The sequence below is a fragment of the Dermochelys coriacea genome, chromosome 1 (genome assembly GCF_009764565.3).
Source record: "Dermochelys coriacea isolate rDerCor1 chromosome 1, rDerCor1.pri.v4, whole genome shotgun sequence".
In the NCBI taxonomy this organism is placed as follows: domain Eukaryota; kingdom Metazoa; phylum Chordata; order Testudines; family Dermochelyidae; genus Dermochelys; species Dermochelys coriacea.
The window spans coordinates 215,613,513-215,628,660 of NC_050068.2; the positions used below are offsets into that span (position 1 = coordinate 215,613,513).

At 43.4% G+C, this 15,148-nt stretch overlaps 1 protein-coding gene across 1 annotated transcript in view; it reads left to right on the forward strand.

The window, feature by feature from the left end:
• LOC119858195 (ovostatin-like) overlaps positions 1-15,148 on the forward strand; it is a 52,850-nt gene that overhangs the window by 26,438 nt on the left and 11,264 nt on the right. The window contains exons 17-28 of the mRNA XM_038408214.2: positions 729-899; positions 2,934-3,051; positions 4,340-4,430; positions 6,003-6,231; positions 6,993-7,119; positions 8,440-8,543; positions 9,751-9,802; positions 10,438-10,521; positions 11,628-11,804; positions 12,088-12,169; positions 14,343-14,499; positions 14,996-15,070. Of these exons, the coding sequence (XP_038264142.1) occupies positions 729-899; positions 2,934-3,051; positions 4,340-4,430; positions 6,003-6,231; positions 6,993-7,119; positions 8,440-8,543; positions 9,751-9,802; positions 10,438-10,521; positions 11,628-11,804; positions 12,088-12,169; positions 14,343-14,499; positions 14,996-15,070 (1,467 nt within the window). The remainder of the gene's footprint in view (positions 1-728; positions 900-2,933; positions 3,052-4,339; positions 4,431-6,002; positions 6,232-6,992; positions 7,120-8,439; positions 8,544-9,750; positions 9,803-10,437; positions 10,522-11,627; positions 11,805-12,087; positions 12,170-14,342; positions 14,500-14,995; positions 15,071-15,148) is intronic.

Consider the following 15,148-nt stretch of genomic DNA (forward strand, 5'->3'; position numbering starts at 1 on the left):
GAGAAAAATATGTTTGCTGATTTTTGCTCCTGTGCACTCTGCAATGCCAGCACAGCTCAGAGAGAAGGTGATGGAGTCTATTCCTTCTTGTGCATCATCAACAAAATTGGTTACTAAGTTCCAGCCAGTTACAGTTGTGCAAACCTACTGCAAGCAACAGGATTGCACAGGTGTCACCAACAGCCTGCATTGTTTGTATTACTGGTGAGGATATTCAAGAAAGAGAGAACCCAGCTTGACACTAAGATCCCAGGGCAAGTTTGTGGAGCTAGCAATTTGAAAAAGAATCTGGAATTGTTGGGAAACCCCTGGTACCATTTTTACAGAGTCACTTTTCAGAGAACCTCACTATAATAGGGGCAGTTTTCTCATAAAGTTGGAGCATACATGTACTGTGTACATTGGAGGAGATTTCTGAGGTGGTCTCTTAAAGCAGGAGGTTGCATAATACAGGTGGTCTCTTCTTCATTGTGTTTTCTCTCTTGTGGTGCTCCAAAGCCACTGTTAGTCCACTCTGTATTAAGAGGCTGAGCATGTGAGTCTAATACAGCCTGAAGTATCCCAGGACAGTTTTCTTACTGAGCTGGAACACTTCTTGTATCCTCTGTTGAAGGGCAAAGGGTCCAGCTTGGAATTTGCTCACGCCTGATAATTGACAGTGGTGACACAGGGTTTTACACCCCTGAGATGTTTCCTTGTGCTCACCTGATTTCATCCCCTCCCACCAGGTATACAGTCAGCTCCGTGTGCAAGAGTATTATGACTATTACTACAACGGGCTAAACTTGGAAGATGACGACAAAGAGCCGTGCATCCCAGTTACAGAGACCTTTTTCAATGGCTTATACTATTTGCCTGTGAAAGTTACTTATGATGGGGACGTCTATGGGGTTTTCAGGGTACGTCTTCTGAATGTTTCCCCAATGTTGCTCTTATTGTATTGGCTCCAGAAAAAGGACAACAGAGGAGGGAAAGGCTGTAGATTTATGTCTCAGATTTTAAAGCTCTGCTCAGGCAATGGCTCTCCACTGGTAGGGGAAAGGTGGATTCACTGGAAATGTCTGCCATATCTGAGGGGGTCCTCCGTTCTCCCCCTGCAATGACTTTTGTTTAGACTGTCCCCTGAATTATGCTCAGTTATATTTATTATGGTTGAGCCCACAGTGTGGTAGCCATTTTCTAAAGAGGACACAATCCCTGTTCCTAAGAACTTGCAGTCTCGAAGACAACTGATAACTTCCACTCAATATGCAGCAGTTGTCAAAAAGGCTAACAGAATATTAGGAAATTTTGGATAGAAAATAAGACCGAAAATACCATGATGTAACTATATAAATCCATGATCTGCCCACACCTTGAATACTGTGTCCAGTTCTGGTCATGCCATCTCAAAAAGGATATAGTGGAACTGGAAAAGATTCAGAAAAGGGCAACAAAGATGATCAAGGGTATGGAATGGCTTCTGTTCAAGGAGAGAATAAAAAGATTATGTCTGCTCATCTTAGAAAAGAGATATGACAGAAGTCTATAAAATCATGAATGGTGTGGAGAAAGTGAATAGAGAAGTATTATTTAGCTCCTTCAAACAATACAAAAAACTGGGGCCCTCTGATTAAATTAATAGGCAGCAGGTTTAATACAAACAAGAGGAAGTATTTTTTCACATAGCACACACCTAACCTGTGGAACTCATTGTCAAAGGATGTTGTGATGGCCAAAAGTATAACTGCATTCAAAAGAGAATTGGATCAGCTCCTGGAGGATAGGTCCATGAAAGGCTATTAGCCCAAGATGGTCAGGGACACAACTCAGTGCTGGGGGAAAGCCCTAAAATTCTGGCTACCTGAAGCTGGGAGCAGAAGATGGGAAGATCACACTATAATTGTCCTATTCTATACACTCCCCATAAGCTCTGGTATAGGCCAATATTGAAGACAGGATACTGTGCAAGATGGACCATGGTCTGACCCAGTATGGCAACTCTTACATTCTTACTAAAAAAATGAAAAATGGCAGGGGAAAGGTATGCAGCACACAAGTGGAATGGAGAGGGAGATAGCTGTTGGTTCTACTTTTAGCTTCTGTTTAGCACACATCAATCACCTGCAGCAGCTCTAACTGTTAGTGGTTATTAGCTTGCTAATTCATTATTGACATCATGGTAGCTATGGGCCTTGAGGAAGGAACTGAATGACAAAAGTAATGACCTAGGTTGAAATCCTAGCCCCACTGAAGTCAGTGGGAGTTTTGAGATTGACTTCAGTGGGGCTAGGATTTCATTCCTGGTATTAGCTCAGCAGGGACATTCTGTGTCTAGGGGGTGGCATGGAGACAGTTTCAATAAATTGGTCACAGATTATATTAAGGTTCCATGTATATATGGCTTATAAGGATTAATAAATGATTAATCAATATTGTAAGCATATTATGGACAGGAGTAATATGTTATAGATGGTTATGAACACATCAGAAGAAGGTGTTTTAGATGGTTATAAGCCATGGTTATAAGTTATTGACCTGTTGGACTCTGTCATAATCTATAACAACTGATTAATTTTTTTTGAAAACATTTATTAATAATTTATTAACCAAAATACTTACTAATAGTGAATGAAATGACAAGTTTGGAGTGGTTTGGGAATGATTTGTGAACAAAAAAATGACCTAAGTTCATCAAACTTTTTTCTCATCAACTAATATACAACTAACTCTGTTACTCATATAGCCCCCTAAATCTACATTTATGCCATGCTTCACCATAATATTGAAGTGCCCCCATGGATAACTGAGCACTGATCCCCTGAGCAGACCAAACTTGTGACGTTAAATGGGATGCATTGTTAGTAATGAACAGGGTGTGGGAGAAATGAAGTGGTTTGGTTCTATTAATACATTGAGCAGTATAATTAATTGTTTTATTATTTTATTTTAAGAATATGGGTCTAAAGGTTTTTACTAATTCTACAATACGGAAGCCGGTCCTGTGCCCATCTGACAACGCATGCCCGAAAGATTCCACGCCCCCCTATGCTTTAGATGGTGGATTTGCTGGTAAAGATAATGTGTAAAAAAGGGGTGGACTGGATAATGTGTAAAAAAGGGATGGCTTGGGAAATGGGGTTTGGTCTTTTCACTTCTAGGTCACCAGTTCCAATCTGGCTGCACCTCAATAGTGTCCCCTGTGTAGAATGAATTGGCCAATCAGTGTGTCTAGTTCCTAGTGGGACAAGTCTCCACATCATGGTTTGCCTCAGTTAGTGCTTCCGTTGTAGTTTCTGCAGAATGGCCGAAGGACTGACTGGAGTCTGACTCAGCTTGTGTGCCATGGAAAATGAGGGAAAAGTTGCAATGTTGCCTCTTTTCAGAGGATGATAAAGATTTCATTCTCCAAGGTTCATCAGTCCAGAGCCTTTCACAAGCTCACAACTGACTTAAAATCTAAACAAGGAAGTATCAGAAAATATAATGGGGCTACTAATGGTTTAGATGCCTATACTGTAGTACTTTGTACTCACATGGCCTTTTTGCAGCCCTGGATCTCAAAGCATTTTACAGCGGATGATAAGTATTACAGTTATCCTTCTCTATAGCCCAGGGAGAGATAGAAGGTACCTAGAGCCTCATATTGCAGATGAGAAAGCTGAGGCACGTACAAGTTAAATGACACAACAAATCCTGCATCTTGGCAGTGGGTTAGACTAGGTGACCCTTGTGGTCTCTTCTAACCCTCAGGTTCTATGATTCTGTGACTTGCTCAATATCACAAGCAGGTCAATGACAGAACTCTGACTCACTACCCAACTTTTAAATAGGGAACAGAGTCTTGGATAGGACCCCTAGGATCTTTGTAGGGAATGCCGCTCTGGAAGTCACCTTTCCAGCCTTTGCCCCCCCTTTGACTATAGAAGGGGGCTTGGGACAGATCATAGGAAATATGTCCCTCCAATTACTCTAACTAGCCAGTGGACACAGCTGACTTTCCAACAGGAAAAAAGTGAAAAATAGTCAGAAAGTATAAGACAATGGAGAAAAAATACTTTTCACACCTTCTTACTGTTTTCCAACTGGAAACCAGTAACAAAGAGTTGGGTAAAACTAAGCTGTTACTGTTTTCTAACGTTTCCAGTTGGAAAACAAAAAGTAGAGTAGTTCCCTCCCCCCTCCATAGTTCCTTATTTTTTAGAATTTTCCTGCAAGAAGTCCCATGGAAAAAATTCTGTTTCTCTTAGCTCAGACCATGCTCAGTGGAGTTTCCAGGCAGATCCCATTAGATATCTCTACCCTCTTTTCTCTAATATGACACTTTTACTATATCTACAATTCCTTTCTTCACCTCTAGAAGACGGAAGGATAATGAGTGGGTCTTCTGTGATAAAGACAGTTCGGAAATTCTTCCCTGAGACCTGGATTTGGGATCTAGTTCCCATCAAGTGAGTGTTCTTCTTTTCTGTCCTTGTCTATTTTAAGGGTCTCTGAGTCACTTCCCAGTGTTCACCAGATGTCACATGGAAGGTGATGGAACATGTAACTGCTTCCCAGACCTCTATGTTCTTACCCTTGTTGTCTTTCTTCCTATTCAGTGACAGATGGGCTCCCATTTGTTACCCATCTCCAAGCCCCTGGAGTCTGATAGGTTCTAAATTATGCCCTGTTGGATCTTTACCTGGTCCTTGTTTTCAGTACAATGCAAGCTACTTCCTGCTGGGCAGAAAGGTGGCCCCCCAATCCTCTCAAGTCTAGACAGCAAAAGTTTTTGTTTAAAGAACCAAAAAAAAAAAAAGGCAGGAAACCATTTTTGATTTTCAACAGCCAGGTTGCTTTCAGTATTCTCCAAAGGCTGCCAATAGCATCTGCAACAAGAAGGCAAGGAAAAGCACCTCAAAAAGATACTGATCTTAATTATGAATTTCTGTGGTTTAATCTATTTGGAATGTCAACCATAATGTATCATATCTGATTTGTTGTTTTGGATTTTTTTTTATTTTGTGTTACAAAACTACAGCATTCTTTTATGTTTCTTTAAAAAAAAACAGAATTCCCTACTTTTCTAATTAAAAAAAAAAGAGCAATTCCAACATCCTTGCAAGGGATTTAACATTCTGGTCATTGATATGAACCTTCAGCTCTACCTCCAGCTTAACAACATTTTCTGAATATGGAGGGTGTTACGGGATCAGTCACCACACTGGCACCTCCTGCTGGCCATTTTGGGTATTAGCTCTGGTCAGCAGGTGCCATCTGGTGGTGGTGGCTCTCCCGTCCTTGTCTCTGCCTGCAGACCCACTGCAGTTTCAATCTCACTGCCTCTGCTTTGTGGCACAGCCCTCCGACCATGTCACAATCCAGGTTCCCCCCTTCCGGGGGACTCTTTCCGTAACAGTCTAGTCACTCCTTGCAGCAGCTTGGCAGTCCATAGCCTGGCCGCTTCTTCAGTGGTGAGTGGAGGGGGTGAGACCCAGGCCCACTCACTACTCTAGTGCTCAGCCCAGGGTCCCTGCAAACAACAGCTTCCTGCTGGCCCTCCTTTCTTTCTGCACCAGTCTGTCTCAACTCCCTGGCCCACTTCCACTCAGCCCCAGCACTTTTGGCTTCTGCCTCTGGCTCTTTCACCCTCTTCCAGGGCCTCGGGCTTGCAAGTCCTAGCAGTCCTGTTCATGGTGCTAGTTCAGCAGCCCTCTAGGAAGCCAGTCCCCTCCCTTCAGCTTCCTGTAGCAGACTGACTTGCTCTGGCCTGCAGCTTCCTTTTATATGGGCTGGCTTGTACCTGATTGGCTGATCCAGCCACTGCCCAAATTGGCTGTTTCCTTGCAGCCCTCCAGGCTGGTTTTTAACCCTATCAGGGCCATTGCAGGCAGACGCCCCATCACAGGGGGGTATATCCTGTGGAACCTAAGTGGGAAAGGAGAATATTATTTCAGCTTGGGAGTCTCTGCTATTATTTAGCTGTAAAATACCCTTTGAACGATCAGGTTCTTTTCTCACTTTGTCTCTTGTACTTTTAGTTCTAATGGAAAGGCCAGTGTTTCATTCACCATCCCTGACACCATCACGGAATGGAAAGCCAACGCTTTCTGCCTGGAAGAGGAGGCTGGATTTGGCATATCCCCATCTACCTCCTTGAAGGCCTTCCAGCCCTTCTTTGTTGATTTGACCCTGCCCTACTCCATTGTCCGAGGGGAAAAGTTTAATTTAATAGCCAATGTCTTCAACTACCTGAACAAATGCATCCAGGTACAGTATGTCCTTTCCCTTTCCTTCCTGAACCCCTCTTAATAGTGTTTCCAGCAAGGCTCTACCTCTTGCAGCTAGAGCAGAATGCAGCAGCAATGCAGAACGAAGCATTCACAATCCCATTCCCATCACTCGGCCTTCTTTAAACTGGCTTCCTACACAGTAGTGGAGTGATTTCTTTTAAGCTGGGTTTGTCTACAGGATGCTGATCTATCCTTTAATGGAGAAGGAATTTATTATAACTGAGAACTCATTCTGGCAGATATTTTCTGATATAACCCTCCTTTCAGGGGTCTATCCTTTGGCATTTGGTGTTCTTTGAGATATTGCTGTTTGAAATGGGAGTACACCAAAACGCAATACAGAACTTTTCATGGTAGCATGGTCAACGTAGTGCATGGCATGCTAGTGTGTTGTAGATTCATACCATGGCTAGCCATGTACTACCTTGCCTTGTAGACAAGCCATCAGAGAGGATATTGGCCAGGGTATTGGAATAAGTCATTTTGCAAAGTACAATTTGCTTTCTACTTGAATGGCCACAGTAGATGGGCATAAGGGTCAGGGTTTATTATCTCCTCTGAAGAATGCCCCATCCCTCCTACCTGTGTTGTACCTCTCTAACCCAGGACAGCTCTAAGATGACGTCAGTGGGTATGCTGCAGAATCGGTCTCTGGAGGAGATCAACAAACCTTCCTTTTGTCCCCCAGCCAAGCATTAGGAACAGCCTATGCAATATTATTTTGTCTCCCTCTCTCAGATCAGTACCATACTGGAAGAGTCCAGGGATTACAAGATAGAGCCTCTTTCCCAAGAGGGCAACACTGCAAGGGTGTGTGCCAACGAGAGGAAAACCTCCTCCTGGACTATTATTCCTCAAAAACTGGGTAAGATTCTCTGCCTTTGTCTTTCTCATGGCACATTGCTGGTTAGTCCAGTCTCACTCCGGAATTCTCTATCACACGATACCCTGCCCGCTAACCCACAGACAGGAACTGCTGCTATCTGTACCAGACTTCACTGAAGCAGCTCTGCTGAACTCCTCTGGCACAATCTCTGCAGGCATACGGCAGTGAAGTAGGACCCCGTGTTCTGCCTCTGTTCTTGTTCCTGATCGTTCATTCCTCTCATGTCCCAGAAAGGACCATTCAGCTCATCTGGTTTTAAGTGAAACATTTTCAGGAGTCCACTTGCCTAAGATATTTCTGTGCATAATCCCAAACTCTCTGCCCAAACTTGAGAACTTGCTCCTTGTCAACAGAGAATTTTAAATGCTTGAGTCTTGCTCTTAGCTCACTGAAACCCACAAATATCTAAAGCTTTAATCACCAGGGTCTGGACATTGAAAATTTTCACATCAACAACCAAGATCAGAAATCATTCAATAACAACAAAATGTGCTAGGAATATTGGACCAGATCCTGGTGTAAATTGGCATAGCTCTATTGACTTCAGTAAGGTTCCAGTGAGGATCTGGCTCTAAGTTTTCAATACTTTCTTTTCAAAAGTAGCCTTTGTGTGAAATGGTTTGGAGATTTGTATGTGTAGAAAGATGGAAGTACAACATTATTTTTTAATTTACAAAAACTTCCCCCAAAGAGTTTGCCATTGTGGTTCAAATTTCATAATAGGGTCATTTTTAAAGTTCAGAAATAAAAACAACAGATTGATGTACTTCAAACTTGCATTCAAAAAGCCTGACACAGAAACAATTTTACAGAACCTAGAGAGTAATCATGAACTCTTAGAAGCTAAAATAATTTTTCTGTCCAAAATTATCGCATGGTAAAGAGCAGGCTTATAATAGAGCCCTGGCGGCAAAGTTAACAATAGAAAAGATACTGTGTCTCCAGAGTAATTGAATTTTTGTTAGGTTACATTTTGTACTGATTAAAAAGGTATTGGCATCTTCTTTCCATTTCCATGGTGCTGGTACTTGCAAGAGATTAAGTGAAGTTCTGCCACGCTGCCCTGTAAGTGTCAGGTGGGCAGGATTCACCAGTAGTTGTCTCTTCATTTGTGAATTCTGTCTGTGATGAGATGTATTAAACAATGACCAGAATTCATCCACACTGCTGGCTGACTTGGAAGAGAGGGAATTTCCCAGAGTTCCCTCAGGCCACCTTTGGAGGAGTGAATTCAGCCAGTATAATTCTAGGCTTTCAGGTTTAATTTTCTTTCTTGGGCTTGTGGGGGGTTTCTTTCAGGTAATGTGAGCTTCGTGGTTACTGCTGAGGCAAAGTCGAGTGACACATCTCAGGAGCAGGGAATAGAACGTGTGGACACTGTCATGCAGCTGCTGTTAGTTGAGGTATGATAAAAAATCCCAACTCTGTGGGAGAGAGAATGGTCTCTCTGGGGTATGCGTCTCTTTTAATTTGATTTGACTCTCCCTCTCCAAAACATCCTGTGAGAGCATCAGCTCAGGGTCTGAGGCAAGTTCTATTTTTTCCCAACTGTCTTGGGGTAGGTCAGCTGGCTGATCTGTTGAACAGTGACCCTGAGACTCTGTCCAAAATGCTGTCCTGGGAAGCCCATGGGATACATGTGATCCTTGGAGGAACTAGTGAGCCAGGCTGCAACCCACAGAGCAGTAATGGCATCAAAGTTCAACCCACTTTCTCCAAACTAGTTGCCAAACGCTCTACCAACATGGCCAGTACTGGAATTTCACCATCTCCCATATCTTGTGACTGGACTCACTTGGTTGGATTCTGCTGTCAGTTAAGCCTTACATCCGTGCAGCTGTAATGAAACCAGCACATATTGTCAGCAGAAACAGAACTAGGGATCTTCATCACCAAAAATAAAAGCTCTTCCACGTGAGCTAAAGGAGCACCTCCTTTGGCTGTGTGCAAGGAGCAATCTGTCTTTTATCCTCTTTCCCACTAGAGGGAGACAATTTTCCAGGTGCATAGCCAGAGTGGTGCACAGGGGCCATCAGTGGGCTTGTCCAGATGTAAGCGAGGACAGAATTTGCACTAATTTATGACATCTGGCATATTACTGCAGCCAGTCACTCATTGGGTCAAAATTTGCCTTCATTTACACCTGTGGAAGCCCAGTGAAGCCAGTGGGGAAGAGATGATCTCAGACTTTGGGGAAGTTCTTTTCCACACATTTGGTGCCTTTGGCCCATTTCTTATAGGGATGTTGCAGGGGTGCAGATAAAGGGGCAGGATTTGTCCTATGATCTCTAGGGTAGGTGCTGCACCAAAGGAAGCTGGAACTGTGACCAGCTCTCCTCAGCTGTGAATTTCTCCTGCACATCTCCCAGCTGCCTTCCTGGTGGAGAGGAATGGTACACAAAGAGCAAAGGCTGCTGAGTGCCAAGATGGGGAGGGAGTGATGCCACTGGAGTGGAAGGGCAGTCACCTTCATTCAGTAGTCTGGGGGCAGCCTGTTTACAATGCTGCACACTACAAAGTTGTGCTTTCCAGCATTATTTTGTTTCTGGTTTCATTGTTATGTCTGTTCCTCTCCTCTTCCTCCCTCTCCACTTTCCTGCTGCCAACCAGCCCGAAGGCATCAAAAAGGAGGTGACCCAGAGCTCCCTCATTTGCACAACAGGTAAGGGCATCTCTCCAAATTCCCTCCTGTAAGGCAACCATGGCTACAAATTCAGCAAGGGATTACTATTAAACAGATTTCCAGATTAAAACACTTTTCAACCAGGGCCCTTCCCTGCCCTAATTAATAGCCCCTTAGTTCTTTGAAGTTGAAAGAGTTGTTGCAATATGTTTCACTCTGTGGTTGTTTGTTTGCTTTCCACATGTCAGTCCTTTTGGATCATTAAAATTATGTGGTTGGTTTCGCTTGCAGGCCCTCAGGCAGTGGCACAACCCTGTTCTATTCTAATTCTGTTCATGGGAGGTAATGGCTAGTGTGTATGTGCACAGCTACCCTCCAATGAATAGACTTAAAACCACTCAACTGTGTATCATAGGGTGTGTCTACATTGCAATCAGAGGTATGAGTGTAGCATATGTAGATTTACCTGAGAGAGTTTAATCTAACTACAGCAAATAATAATAGTAATGAAGCCATGGCAGCACTGACTAGCCACTCGAGTACATATCCAGGATCCCAGGCTTAAATTGTATGACCATTGTTGGAAAGAAGGTACCATAGAAGGGAAAGTTAGTGGTTCAAAAAAAGAGATTTTTTATTATTACTATTATTATTATTATTATATCTTACAACAGGAAAAGCTGTCTCTGAAATGGTGTCTCCAAAGCTGCCAGCGAACCTGGTGCAGGGATCAGCCAGAGCTTCTTTTTCTGTCCTCGGTAAGTTTAATGTTTATACTAAGAATAAAGGTCTTGAGTCTCCCCTGGTCTTAACCTTGTGTTGTCACTACACCAGTGCAAAATGAGTGTAGAGTGGGTGTACAACACTGTCAATCTGAGTTGTTAGCATTTCACATCCCCTTTCAAAGCTGTGAATAACTATAAGAGCTGGTCCAAATTTTTCCAACAAAATGTTTTTCCATTGGAAGATGCTGATTCAACTAAATTAAAACATTCTGCAGGAACCATATAATTTTGACAAAAAAAGTCAGAACATTTAGTTTCAATAAAGATCAGCCTGGTCGAAATGAAAAGAATGTTTTGATAAGGTTGAAATAAAATGTCATTTAGATTTTTCTGAAGCAAAACTTTGGAGTTTCATTTTGTAGGAAATCTTGAAATTTCATTTTTTCGTTCCAATTTGGAATGAGAAGAAAAGTGGTATTTCAGAATTTCCCACTGAATGGGAATGCCAGGATCTGAGAAGCTCCAATAACTACACAAGGTGCAAAGAAGTGGAAATACTGAACCATGGGAACTATTGATCTGAAATTAATTAGCATAATTTTGAACTGAGTATGGTTCTTTAAAAAGTATCTTTCTGGCTCAATGTTAGGTGCAGTGCAGGTGGCCCCATTGACCCCACTGGAGAAATGAATCCTAGCAATGACATATCCACAGGCCAAATGCTGCTCTTAGTTAAGCCCATGCAACTCCCTGCAAGTCAATCACCTTGAAATTGCAGCATGGGCAGAATGTGGCTTCAAGAACACAGCCTGTTTTTTAAAAGGGAAACAGCTGTTTCTTAGCTCCCAACTCAATACTGATGCTCAGATATTCTTTACTCTTGATTCCTATTTCCTTAGATCTTCCCTATTTGTCTTATTTGTCTGCAGCTCTATATTTTAAAAATTAATGGCCTAAGAAGTTACCCATGTGGAGCAATTTCTCTTTCTCTCCCAGGCTTTGTGTTCTGCACTGTAATTTCTCTGTCAGTCCTTATCTGTCTGCAAATTCATAATCTGGTAAAATAAAACAGTGTATCCTGTAATTTATTAAATACCAACTCTGAACTCCACTGACTCTCTCTGTCTCCCATTCCTCAGGGGACCTCCTGGGCATGGCCATGAGGAACATGGAGAATCTTCTCCAGATGCCCTATGGCTGTGGGGAGCAGAACATGGTCCTGTTTGCTCCCAACATCTACATCCTGGACTATCTGAATAAGATAGGGCAGCTGACTAAAGAGATCGAATCCAAGGGCATTGGATACTTAACAAGCGGTGAGAAGTTTAAGATTCTTCCATATAATCCTGTGGCCGATTTTGCTGAAATGCCATTCTAGTTCTAGTGTACATGCAGTAGTTATTGATGGCTTAGAAAGCCCCAGAGATGTGCATGATGGTACATTACAGGACACAAGCCGTTAGAATTCATAGCCAGTGAAATAACTCACTAAAACCGTTTTTATTCTTCAGTCCAAAACTCTTCAGCCTCAATTTATCAGAGAACAAAACAGGTCCATTACTGGGGTTAGAAAATATGTTCTTCTTGTTTTGGTTCCAGGGTACCAGAAGCAGTTGTCATACAAACACCCGGATGGATCCTACAGTTCGTTTGGGACCAGAGATGAGGAAGGGAGCACCTGGTGAGAGCTGGGAAGCTGTTTAGGGACCTGGGATAGGAGAGGAAGCTGTTTATGGTGTGGAACGGAAATACCTCAACAATCTGATTCTGTAGTCAGGGAGAGAAGTGCCAGAAGGTGAATGGCTGACTCAGGGGGATATGGAGCCTTTCACCTCTACGACACTGGTTACAGTCCATCCCCAGGATGGGGGGAAATGGATGGCCCAGGACTAGGGAATGGGAGATAAAGCCTTTCACCTCTAAGATATTAAAATCATAGAATCATAGAATATCATGGTTGGAAGGGACCTCAGGAGGTCATCTAGTCCAACCCCCTGCTCAAAGCAGGACCAATCCCCAACTAAATCATCCCACCCATCTCAAGCCTGACCTTAAAAACCTCTAATGAAGGAGATGCCACCACCTCCCTAGGTAACCCATTGCACTGCTTCACCACACTCCTAGTGAAAAAGATTTTCCTAACATCCAAACTAAACTTCCCCCACTGCTATTTACTATTTACATGTATATAGTGTCCTTCTGTCAGGATAGTTTCCCATCACCAACAAAAGAATAATAGAATATTAGGGTTGGAAGAGACCTCAGGAGGTCATCTAATCTAATCCCCTGCTCAAAGCAGGACCAATCCCCAACTAAATCATCCCAGCCAGGGCTTTGTCAAGCCTGACCTTAAAAACTTCAAAGGAAGGAGATTCCACCGCTTCCCTAGGTAACCCATTCCAGTGTTTCACCACCCTCCTAGTGAAAAAGTTTTTCCTAATATCCAACCTAAACCTCCCCGACTGCAACTTGAGACCATTACTCCTTGTTCTGTCATCTGCTACCACTGAGAACAGTCTAGATCCATCCTCTTTGGAATCCCCCTTCAGGTAGTTGAAAACAGCTATCAAATCCCCCCTCATTCTTCTCTTCTGCAGACTAAATAATCCCAGTTCCCTCAGCCTCTCTTCATAAATCGTGTGTTCCAGCCCCCTAATCATTTTTGTTTCCCTCCGCTGGACTCTTTCCAATCTTTCCACATCCTTCTTGTAGTGTGGGGCCCAAAACTGCACACAGTACTCCAGATGAGGCCTCACTAATGTCGAATAGAGGGGAATGATCACGTCCTTCGATCTGCTGGCAATGGTCCCTACTTATACAGCCCAAAATGCCATTAGCCTTCTTGGCAACAACACTGTTGATTCATATCCAGTTTCTCATCCACTGTAACCCGTAGGTCCTTTTCTGCAGAACTGCTGCCTAGCCATTCAGTTCCTAGTCTGTAGCAGTGCATGGGATTCTTCCCTCCTAAGTGCAGGACTCTGCACTTGTCCTTGTTGAACCTCAAGAGATTTCTTTTGGACCAGTCCTCTAATTTGTCTAGGTCCCTCTGTATCCTATCCCTACCCTCTAGCGTATCTACCACTCCTCCCAGTTTAGTGTCATCTGCAAAATTGCTGAGGGTGCAGTCCACACCATCCTCCAGATCATTAACGAAGATATTGAACAAAACTGGCCCCAGGACCAATCCTTGGGGCACTCCACTTGATACCAGCTGCCAACTAGACATGGAGCCATTGATCACTACCCGTTGAGGTGGACTGGATTGCTTAAGGGAATAGGGCAATGGCAAAGGGAGCCTTTCGCCTCCAGATTTTGATGCAGATTTTGGTGTGGTGGGTAGGTGAGGGGAATGGCTAGCTTGGTGAAGCTTACACCACTGCAGTATGAATTGTATCTGTTCTGTGCATGAACAGAGAACATCACTCTTTAGGGTTTGTCAGTCTAGTCTGCAGGGCTTCCTGTCAATCATGCAGCTTTCACTGCTAAGTGTTTGGGGGCATCCTGGACTTCTGTGTGTGGGGTGTGGCACACTGCCCCAGCAAGAAACATACAAGTGTTCATGCCCTTTCTCTAGGAATTGCTCTGCTGAGGGAGAGTTCTGTGTGTCAGGAAATGAGCCTTGGAACATGGTACCTCTACTCAAAGTTCTCACAGTCCCACCTCTGTGTCTAGTGTGCAGACTTCTGCAGCTAGCACTGCTTGACAGGGGATGGTCATGGGGAAAATCATGGAGTGGAGGTTTAAATGAGACCAGATTGGGCTCTGCCTCCTCCAGCCACCCCTGTGGAAGGTGGTAGCAGAATAAAGAGAGATTCCCTGCTCCTCACTCCTGCTGTGTGGTTCACTTGCAGGCTCACTGCTTTCGTATACAAGTCTTTTGCACAAGCCAAACGCTACATCTATATTGATGATGATGTCCAGTCTCAAACCCTGATCTGGCTGGCAAGTAAACAGAAGCCAGGTGGCTGCTTCCAAAATGTTGGGGACCATTTCAACAATGCCTTGAAGGTGAGTGATCTTAGCTTTCTCCCAAGCTTCCAGTCCTGCCACAGGGATAGAACTGTTCAGCCACTGCCAAATGCTATCCTTATCCCCAAATGTTCAACCCTGTCACTGGGATAAGCTGCCCTCTAGCAGCTGTCCCATGGACAGAATATAATTCCTACTAGTATTGATAGACAATGCAATAGAAACGGGTGTGTTTATGAGCCAAAGGTTCTGGGTTTTATTCTGCAATGCTTCATATATGCATTTATAACTAAGGACCACAGGGCCATATTCTGCTGTATTATCCAAGTGTAAGCTCTGAGTAAACCTACTGAAGTCCTTCTGCCTTTATATTGGTGTAACCAAGAGTAAAATTTGACCCCCTGTTTTTTGTATGTCCACCCAACATATAGATTCCTTATAATGTCTAGTCTGACTGGTAGTTGAGTATTTCACTTGTATACATTTTGGTTTAGCCAGGGCATATTAACCTCCTTTTTCCTTGTGTTCTGCTCAGGGTGGAGCAGAAGATGGACTTTCACTCACAGCCTATGTCACTGCAGCATTGCTTGAAGCCGGACTCCCCAGCTCGGTATGAATTTTTAAGAAAGGAAAAAAAAGTGATCCGGGTAACTACAGGCCAGTTAGTTTGACATCTGTAGTATGCAAG